General features: G+C 31.1%; 1 protein-coding gene and 1 pseudogene across 1 annotated transcript; one reads left to right on the top strand and one right to left on the bottom strand.

The window, feature by feature from the left end:
- Positions 1–316: 316 nt before the first annotated feature.
- Positions 317–2,899, bottom strand: LOC111307339 (metal tolerance protein A2-like; annotated as a pseudogene).
- LOC149512630 (uncharacterized) lies at positions 2,062–2,480 on the top strand. Its single transcript, XM_089751469.1, has 2 exons — positions 2,062–2,199; positions 2,280–2,480. The coding sequence occupies exons 1-2, from the start codon at positions 2,062–2,064 to the stop codon at positions 2,478–2,480; spliced, it is 339 nt and encodes a 112-aa protein (XP_089607595.1).
- Positions 2,900–11,358: the final 8,459 nt, after the last annotated feature.

Here is an 11,358-nt window from a genome sequence, read left to right as displayed (position 1 = left end):
TAATCTTTTTTAGTTATGTGTGATTGACCACCTGATTGAAGTTAGTCTGTAAAATATATGTTAGATTCGGAAGTCCATTACGCCTGGGGAATGTTATAGCACCCTCACAACGTCCATCCAATGATGGTACCAATTTCGATTTCAAATTATCCAAGCCTTAAATTATTACTTTTATTACATAAAGAAAAGAGTAAGACCTCAAAAAAAATTTATATATTTTTTTATTATTTTTTTTATTTTGAAAACTTTTTTATGAAGATTTTTTTTTGAAAAGATTTTTTTTAATACTCGTAAGCTTCAAGATCTTTACATAGCTAATAACAAAAAACAAGAAGAAAGAAGAAATCAAAATTAGAAAAACAACCTTCGTGGAAATGACCTGGAGGGGGTGGTTGAAGAGGTATGACAGAATCTTCAATATCATATTCAGCATAATTGAAGGCCTGCACATTAACCAGATCCATAGAGACCTGGTCTGTCAAAATAGCAAAACCAAACTCACCAAGCTTCCAAACTTCACTTCATGTAATCAGGACATTCTCAAGTGATAAGTCAGATGAATAAGACGTGCATTGTTATGAAGAAAATCCAAGGATTCTGTAATCTGAAGCAACCCATGCTTCAAATTCATTTCCATCTTTACAAGGTCTTTAGGAACCAGGGCCACATTCTCAACATTCCCAGGCGCATTAGCCACCGACGCAAACAATGGTTCGGTAACCATCGTCATCGCGTTCTTATTTTCATCCAAAGCCTGGACCACGTATATCACACCTAGATGCCTCAACCTCAAAAGCCTAGCCGCATCTGATCGTATCAAATCTAAGACAGAATCCTCCGCCACCTTAGAAAGGCCCGTATGCGCGCATGCCTCTGAAAACACCTTCTTGTCCAGAATCCAAACGCAAATCGTGGGATACTGGTGGAGACGCGTTCTGTCACATGCCTTGGCCGAGTATAATTTCCAGGGAGACCCTGGTCTTGCATATCCGATCTGGTCAAGGAGCTCCTAGTCCTGAAGAGCTTTGGGTCCACTAACCTCCTGAACAGTAGTTTGAACGGTTTTCTCGATAACCACATTTCTTGGCTATCACCATGAGAGTTTTCCGCCCCTATTATCATTAAATGGAAAATGATCCCCATTTCCAAAATCAGGAAAACCAGCTTCTGTTTTAGCTTCAACATTTCCTTGTTCGAAACCCTGGCAAGTGGGCCACCCAGGAGCAAGAAATATAGAGAAAAAAGGCGCCAGTGGTGGCACTGCTGCTGATGTTAATGGTGGGAAGTTATACTTAGTCCATAATTATGTGGTTCACTGTCATGACTCTGATCGTGGTCATGAAGGTCATGATCATTCACAGCATGGCCATGATTATAACCCAACAAGAGAGCCATAGCAACATTAACTAGTAAAACAAATGCAGAAGCCACGAACATGAGAAAGCCTTAAACTTCACCTGTGTCATGCTATGGCTTCATAAACAAGAATGCCGTTTAGAAGCCATATCAGCTGGATGGAAACAAAGGCACCAAGAATTTCAATCCTAAAGGATCCATAAGATTGACGTGGATTTGCCTTCCACCCGAATGCCCGAAAGGAGAACAAGGGGATTGTAAATGCTGCAACGTCTGACAAGAGACGGGCTACATCAGTTAAGATTGCACGACTGTTGGCTTTAATTCCTCCAGCTACTTCTACCCTCCTAAGGACAATGCACGGCAATACTGCCATCAAAAGTTTCTGCATAGAGGTTGCACTTTCCTTTGCTTCTTTATAAGTGGTTTGAGCGTCAGAAAACCCACATGCTACGCCTCCACAAGTCATACTTCCACCCTGGCTTGTTTCTGCGGCTGGCACACCTCTACGTATTTCAATCATATGCCCTTGTTCAGAATTTTGCACTTCCATCTGATTAAATGTCTTGCCGTTATACATGATGATAATGCTTCCAATCATTTCAGGTACAGTGATCATATTGCGCATATGGGTTCTGATTGGTTCAGGCTTCTCATCAGATGGGGCCTCCCTTTTTCGCCTTGCAGAGTTTCTTGATTAAAGCCATGGGCTTTCGCTTGATACCCCTCTGGAAACCTTCTGCTAGCACGAGCAGGGAAGAGCTTGGCGAGTTCACCAGTGGATATATCAAGGAGGGTATCCAAATTAACGGCTCTGAATCTAAACTTACTGAATGTTCTCTTGTTCGGCACTCCAGCCATAGTCACCTATGTCTTTTTTGTTTTATTTTTTTTTTTTTTTTGGGTTGGGTTTGATTGTTGAGGACGCGGAGACATTAGAACTTCCTGGTGATGAAGACAGAGACAAGCTGGCAGGTTCATTTTATCGTCTCGAACATCATGAAGAGGATTTGCAGAACAAAGAAGTTGAACCAATACTAGTTCGCCTTCAACGAGTGTCCGATGCCAGGTATTCAGATGACTATGCGCTTAACAAAGCTCTCCGTGGCAAACTCAGAAGTTAAAAGAAAAGGGTTTTTGAAGAAGAATCTACTTCCAGGAAGATTTTTAGCATTCGATTCCTTCCAAGAAGCAAAGAGGATTTTCCTACTGCTGCAGGAATCCCCTCATCTCTTTTTTTTGGCATCTTGTCTTTTATCCTTTTTTCTTCCCCCCTTTTGATTTTTCATTCTTTGCTCTTTATTGCCGGCTGTATATGCTTGATTCTCTGCATGAATTATGCCCACCAAATCTGGAATTAAATCACCAAGAATCACGCTCCAACGGATCCATGATTGGGTCACCAAGAATCATGCTCCAACGGATCCGAGATTGAATCACCAATTTCCTTCTTCTTCTTTTTTTTTTTTTTTAACTAATAATATTAACAATAATGACAATAATAATAATAAATATAAATACAATAATAATAATAATAATAATAATAGTAATAATATATAACAATAATACCATAATATATTGCCATATAATATACTATGTTAATATACTATAATAACATATAATAAAATAAAAATAACCCTAAAAATAACTCTATTAACCCCGGATACATATGGATGTCTACAACAAGAATAAAGAAAAATATACAATAATTGATAAAAATTAATTATTTAAAATGTAAAAAAAAAAAAAATTTATCTAACGATGAGATTTTTTTTTATTCAAAAAGGTACCCCAAGTAGTGTTACTTACGAAATCTCTAGGTAAGAAGATTTTTTAAAAAAATACTACTAGTGTATTGGAGTATTAATAAAAAGTTTTCAATACAATAAAAAAAATTTTATTAATAAAAAATAAAATTAATTAATAATTAAAATAAGGTGATAAAAAAGTGAGGAAAAGAAAATTTTATTCGATGACGGGATTCTAAGAGTGTTTCGAGTAGATATGTTTTAAAAAATCCCTATGTGAGAAAATTTTTTAAATATTACAAGTATATTGGAATATTTATAGAAAATTTTCAATATATAAAAATTTTTCTTTTCTTCAAAAACTTAAATAAATAATAAAAAGATAATAAAAGTAAATAATAAAATGTGTGCATTAACATATTAGCATTTTTTGCATTGCGTGCACAATATGGTTTTGGCAAAAAATAAATTTGAATCTCTAATGACAAGATTCTAAGGTATTCCGAAAAGTGATACCTTAGAAATCTTTATGTGAGAAAAGGTTCTTTTAATGTTACCAACGTACTGAAATATTTTAAAAATTATTTCGATAAAAAGGGTTCTAATTTATTTTTCTCGAATAAAATTTGAGCACTAAAAAAATAAAAAAATAAAAAAAATCAATTTCCAATAAATGAAAAATCAAGAAAATTATTTTTCAAATACCGAATATAAGACTGTTTTTATTAAAATCAATGGATAACACATAGTTAAGTGGTACCATTTTAAATAGAACACTGTGGGGGTGCTAATCTTTCCCTACACGTAACCGACTCTCGAACTTAAACTGTTTCGTAGACTATAAAATTATCTTTTTATTAAATTTTAATTAATTTTAAAATCTTATTAAAATGATAAATTTTAATAGGTGGCCACTCGCACCTAACCAAAAAAGATTAGTGGCGACTCCATTATTTTTATTTCTTATCCAAATTCGTCGAGCGAACACAAAATCGTTACGATAATCATAAACTAATAAGTCAATACACATGAAAAATCACAAATAATTACAAAATAAAAATCATCAAATGAATGCTTAAGATAACACATAATTAACTAATGACTTGACTTTTTAATGTCCTCAGTAAAGTCGCCAAACTGTCATAACGCTTAAGTTGGGAGAACCTACCCATTAGACACAAAATTATAGAGTCGCCACCAATATTTTTTATCTAGGTGTGATTGGCCACTTATGTGAATCTATCATTTTTGAGGTTGTAAACTAAGGTCTCTAAAAAGAATAAGTTGTGGTCTATATCAGCAAAACTAAGTTTAGAAGTCGATTACATGTAGGGAAGGTATCAACACCCATTTACACCCAAAATTGATACCAAATTAATTATTTATTATCTTACTTAAACCTTAATTAAAGATGATTTTTTATTATGCAAATCAATCAATTCCAATCTTTTTATTTATTTACAAAACATTGATATGCAAAAATTCTATCAAAAATCAAATTATACAATCATGTAATCATGCAAAATATAAATCATACCAAAAATATCATGCAAATATATTAAATATCATGCAAAAATTATTATTAGTCATGAAAATATATTAATCACACAATATTAAGTAATCATGCAAATAATCAAACTTAAGCAAATATATTAAAACATGCAATTAATTAAACTCATGCACAAAAATAAATAGCACGAAAAAAATAAATGAAAACATCATTAATAATCTTACCAAATGTTTTTGCTTTTTATTTTCCTCACCACTTTAATTCAATCACACAATTAAAATAACAAAAAGAAAGAACAAAAAAATAAAAATAAAATAGAAAAGGAAAAAAAGATAATAAAAAATAAAAAAAATGAAAAAATGAAAAGCATAAGAAAAAGAAAAGCAAAAACCTACGATTGGGTCGAGTTTAGCTATAGGTCAACATAAGGGTCTTCGGATTGGGACGTGAATTAGAGCTATCTCCAAAATAGCGTTGTTTAATCCAACTATAAAAGCTAAAAAAAAAAATCAATTTTCTTAGAATGTCTTGGCTCTTTCTTTCTCTAGCTTTTGTTTCTCTCCCTTCTCTTTAAACTTCCACAAAACCAACAAATCTAGAAACCAATGAAGAAACCTAGATTTTGATGACTTTCTTAGAATCTGATCATCGAAAAATTCAACCTTCACTTGTAACTTTAAAAGAAAAATTCCCAAGATCTTCCAACAACTTTCAAAAATTAGAACCCCAAATCTACAAAACCTAAAACCCTTAAGATTACAGATAAAATTCAAAACCCAAAACCAAAAACTTCACTACAACTACAAAATCCAAAAATCAAATTAAGAACCAAAATCCCATGATTCAACTGCCACTCCAAGAATCAACCCATAAACCCAAAAGAACTTCCAAAATTAAACCCAAAATCAAACTTCCTAGAACCTAGAAAAATCAAAAGTCAAAAATCTCAAAAATTAATTGCATTGATTTCCAATTACTGCCTTTATATTGCTTGTTCCCATATTGCTTCTGGTGTTCAATTTAAAGGTCAGGGTATTTTATGTATGAATTAATTGTACTTCTATTTGGAAAATTTGTATTTCACGATTCTGAGCATGATATCCCAAAATTATGATTGTTGTGATTTTTCTCTTTTCCCATGAATTATGCCCTAAGTTTTTCCAAAAATAATTGATCAATAGATTTTTATCATTCAATTGAATCTAAGAACACAACCAAATCCAAGATTTTCCCAAAAACAAATTCTCAAGTTTTTTTTCCTGATTTCTCAACTTTTTTTTAACTTTTTTTGTTTTTTTTTACTTTGTTGACTTTAACTTTGACCAAAACAAAATTAAACCAAAAAATCAAAATTAAAATTAAAATTAAAACAAAAATTAAAATTAAAATTAATTTTTTTTGGCTTTTAATCATTATGCCCAATATTTTTACATTAAGGCCCAATAACAATTAAAGTCCATTTCAATCTCAAAAAATTTTTCAAACAAAATGGGATGTCTACACATATTGTTAGAAAGTATTCAACTCATTAACCAAATTATATGACCATGTTCACCATCTATAACCTTGATCATGGCAAACCTAAGTTTTGATTCCATTTCGACACGAAACGACCAAATTTATACCATTGCCTTTGGCGTCAAATTAGGGGTGTTCATTTGGTCAGTTCAGTTGATTTTGAACTAAATTATCTAAAACCAAATGAATCGAATTATATTATTTTATTTTTACTAATTGAATCAAATTTTTTAATTTTTAAAATTAATCGACCGAAATTAATTTGATCAGCTCAGTTAATTTTTTCAGTTATCTCAACAATAAAATACATTAAGTTCCATTATATTTTAAGTTTTTATTTTCTCATATATGAAACAAATTAAATAAAATCATCCAACAAAAATATTCAAATAACAAAATGTTAAGTTAAAAACTTTAATAACTTCAAATGAAATAGACAAATCCATATATTTTTAGTTTTATATATAGGTTTTACAATATTTCGATAAAATTTTGGTTAATTTGATTAATTTGATTCGAATTAATCAAAAACTGAAATTTTTCTAAAATTATTTTCAATAATCGACTGATTAATCTAATTAAATTAATTTTTTCAATTAATTCGATTAAAACCGAATTATAAACACCTCTACTTCAAACCATGAGCATTCTTCTTCACAACCTTACTCCACTGAGACCTGAAAACATAGGAAGTGGTCACTCCGATTTGCCACTTGATCAAGCACAACTCAGACCCCACAAGACGTGGTTCGACAAATACAACATCCTCCATTGGTTCTTTATTATCTGACGTTTCCTTCTCAGCTTCAGTCAAAAACTTGGTCCTAATCTGGTTCGTTGGCATTGACAAAAGAATTTGTGACTTATTGAAATCAGTAACCTGAACAAACTTTTGTATAATTAAACAGCTCTATTTCAGTCCCCCCCCAAGTTTTCAATGAGTTTCTTGAACCCTTGTGGCATATTAGGAGGCGGTTCTAACCCTAATGCAGTAAGTTCTACGATTGGGTGGAATTCTTTTTCTGATTCTGCTTCTTCTTCTTCTTCCCGTTGCCTGTCTTTCGCTTCGGCGTCTCCCCATTGTTGCCTGTCCTCTGCTTCTTTAGCTTCCAGATCAAGTATTCTTTTTCTCCTTCAATAGAACCTTGGCCTTCACTTCTATGACAACTTCGTTCGATACCCTTTTTCTCAACGATCATCATCCTGTTCTTCCCTGGCCAACCGACTCAAAAACCCTAGTAGCACTATCCCAGTTAGTTTATTTAACTTCTGGGTTTCATGATCAGTCACTGCTTCAACCTCTTTCTTCAGTTTCGGCCATGAATTACCAACATCAACATTCTCTTAGTCTTTTAATGTCAACATCTTTGATATTAATTTCTCAACTTCAAGAATTCAATAATAAAAGAGATTTCTGAACAAAAACAAAGAAAGAAACAGTTGGTGTATTAACCCTAGTTAACATGTATATATAGAGAGAGGTTTTATTTCCTAATCCTTATTAGAATCGAATTTCTTGGTAACGAAGTTTGATAGTTTTGAACTTTTTACGGTGCTATGGGTTTACTAAGCTTAATGGAAGTAACAAAATCTATTCTTCAATTTATTTTTGTTATAATTTATATTTATTCAATTACTTATTCTTTTTTTTTATAATTATTACACCATTACTAATTAATTAATTTCATTAATGTCCATACATATACTTAATTAATTGCACTATATATATACTTAATTACCACAAAAAATTTGAAATTTTAAAAATTAAGTATCTTCACTCATTTTAAATCCAAATATGTGGCTATTAGAAAAATAAAACTCAAAAAAAGAAAAAAAAAAAAAGAAAGAAAGAAAAGTTTGGGATAGAACAACTAGACTAGATTAGCAAATAAACTAGGTCCATAAGTTGTTTCCATGTGAGATTTTTTTTATTTACTAATATTTTTTTAATCATTGCAAGAAAATTGTTCAATACCAATAGATTTTGTCGACGAAAAATTTTCGCCAATAATTATCGATGAATCATAAATACAAATTTTTCATGAAACTACCAACAGAATCTATCAACGAAACAAACTTTGTCGTATTCAATAAGTGATGATGGCACGAGAAGCTGGCAAATTGGCAGGAGAAATATTGATGGTAAAGACTTTATCAACGAATTTTTGTCGTCAATAAAAATTTTTTGAAAAAAAAAATTGAAAAACTAATTTAGAATATAAAGTTGAATGAATTAAAAATTTTGGATTATCGATAGAAATCTATCGATAATCAATTGGTGAAAGTCATTAAAAATTTTGGATTACTGACGGAATTCCTAAAAACCCCACCCGACTTTTTCCCCTCTCCCCTCTCCTTGCCGCCATGAAGCTAGGCCGCTAGTCCTTCGCCCTTCGTTGCTGGTTATTTTCCCTTGTCATTCCTTGTCATTCCATCGATGAAAACAATCTGTCTCTCCCACGTTGCCTTGCTCTCTTTGTGGTTCCTACCTTCCTTGCTTCCTTGCATAGGTACTAACTTAGAAAATGTGAATATACATTGAAGTTTTGTTTTATTGGACTGAATTTGTGTTGAAATTTTATTGCTTGGCTAGATATGGGCATTTTCTTTATTTGTTTATTTGAACTAGAAATAGGCATTTTTGTGCTTGTGTTGGAGAATTTGTGTACTTGTGTTGGAAAGTAAAATCTCAAATCTCTAACTTTAAACAATATATTATTGCTTATGTAGTTATGTTGGAGAATTTATGTTGAAATTTAATATTCTTGTTGCTTACTTTCTTTGGACTGAAATGGGCATTTTTTTTATTTGAACTTGAAATAGGCATTTTTTTTTTATTATTACAATAAAAGCATAATCTCAAAATAAAATCTTAATGTATATTCTCAAACTTTAAACAAAGTATTATTACATATGTACTTGTGTTAGAGAATTTGTTGAGAAAATCTCAAATTGATAAGGTTTTTATGGCTATATAAAAAAAACTATTAATTTAAATTATGTGACTTTGGAGTTTGTTTGTGTACACACCACTAAAATATACGTGTATGCATGTGTGTGTTAAATAATAATAATTGCTTTTTAGGACTTTAATTTCTTATATTTCAATTATAATAAGATTTATATTTTTTGGACCTTTATGATGATGCAATTATGGTTGAAAAAATGGACAAAGATCGCTCTTGGATATTTTCTCATTTAGATGTAAATGGATACATTAGTTAAAATTTTTGCAAAGGTGTAGAGGAATTTATTGGAAATGCTTATTATCAATCATACTTTGTAAGGAATGAGAAGATTAGGTGTTCTTGTACCCAATGTTAGAATAGATGGTTCTTAAAAGCAGATGCTATGCAAGGGCACCTTTATTATAGGGATTTACTCTTGGTTATACAAGTCAGGTCTCACATGAAGAGTTAGAAATAGGATAATCATCAATAAATAGAGATACATTTAAATTGATTAGTGAAGTAAGAATAGAAATTTTGTATAATATAATGGTTATGAATGCTATCTATCCTAATTTTAGGGTGGATGCTTCTCATACTAGTAAGACAAGAGTTGACAAGAAAGATTCAATTACAGACACTGTAAACTTTTATTATTTGTTGAATGATGTGGATGAATCATTATGGTTAGGCTATACGAAACACATAATCATCTATGCTATATCATAACTTTTAAATTGTAAATCAAAATTTAAAATGAGTGAGTCATGTTTTTGTTGTCTGATGAGAAAAGTGAAAGATGACGGGACCTTCGGTCTAGCCTTTGTTCAGGTAAGGGATCGACCTCTTTTGTTTGTAATTGGACTTGCCCGAAACCTCTACGCCCCTTTGGTCTGTTATTTGTATCTTGCTTCCTCCTTTCATTCCCCTTCTACTGGCTCTGCTACTTACTAGAATCCCAATAATCCCATCTGTCTTGATAGTGGATTATAAATTACTAGAAAACTTCTATAAAATGAAAAAAAAATGACAAAACTTAGACTTGAAAATAAGAAAATTCATGTATGTGAAATCAATTGCATGTTGTTTTATAAGGAAGAAACAAAGTTGACATATTGCTCAGTATGTGGTCATTCTCGATATTTAATGAATAAGTCTAGTGGTGAGAGTAAAAAACAAATTTTTTATAAACTCTTACATTATATGCCACTGATATCGAGACTTCAAAGACTTTATATGTCAACTAAAACTATTAAATATATGACATGGTAAGCCAATAATCAAAGTCATGATTGTGTGCTTCAACATCCTGTTAATGGTGAAGCTTTGGAATATTTCAATTGTAATTATGAATCATTTGCACTTGAACTTTGAAATGTAAGATTAAGATTATATGCAGATGGTTTTTATCCATTTGGTCCAAATGCAAAACCATACTCTTGTTGGTAAGTAATAAGAGTAGTATAGGTGTAAATAGTTATGTATGAAGCAAGAATATATCTTATTGAATATGGTCATTCTAGGAAAAAGTAGTCTAGGTTAATATAGCAATTTTTTTCTTGAGACTTTTACTAGATGAGTTAAGAATATTGTGATCGAATAGTGTTGTGACTTATGATATTATAAAAAAAATAAAATTTTTATTTGAAGGTAGCTCTTTTATAGACAATTAATGACTTTCTTGCATATGGTATGTTATTTAGGTGAAGCATTCATGAATCTTATCATGTCCTTAATGCATGGGATAAGAAAATTTTTTTGATTGCTTCATGGTAAAAAACCTTGCTTTTTGTATTATCATTGTCAACTTATGCCTTTCATTCATCCTTTTAAAAGGCAAAGAGATAAATTTCAAAAAATAGTTAAGTTTGACTCTCCTATTATTACAATGATTATAAGCATGACTTTTATGGTATCTTGGAAGATATCAAGTTAGAATACTTTAAAGCAAAGAATAAAGTTATACTTTTTAAATGTCGCCAGTTTGACACGAAGAAGAGGGTAAGGGTAGATCCTCATCATGGATTTATAAATTAAACACAATTCAATACTTGTTAGTAATGAACCATTTGTCTTAGTTACACAAGCACATCAAGTTTCCTATACAAGCTATCCTTCTAAAAAAAAGAGATCAAAATGATTGGTGGGTAGTTTCCAAAATAAACGTTAGGAGTATATATAAGCTAAGGAGTATTGATAGAGATAAAGAACAAACAACTAATTTAAATGAAGACATGTACCAAGAAGTTGAAGTTTTTATTCCACGAAATGTTACTAT

The sequence above is a fragment of the Durio zibethinus genome, chromosome 22 (genome assembly GCF_047325235.1).
Source record: "Durio zibethinus cultivar Kanyao isolate XHJ-2024 chromosome 22, ASM4732523v1, whole genome shotgun sequence".
NCBI lineage: Eukaryota > Viridiplantae > Streptophyta > Magnoliopsida > Malvales > Malvaceae > Durio > Durio zibethinus.
The sequence above is the reverse complement of the archived record's forward strand: the minus strand, read 5'-3'. Positions and strand labels throughout refer to the sequence as shown.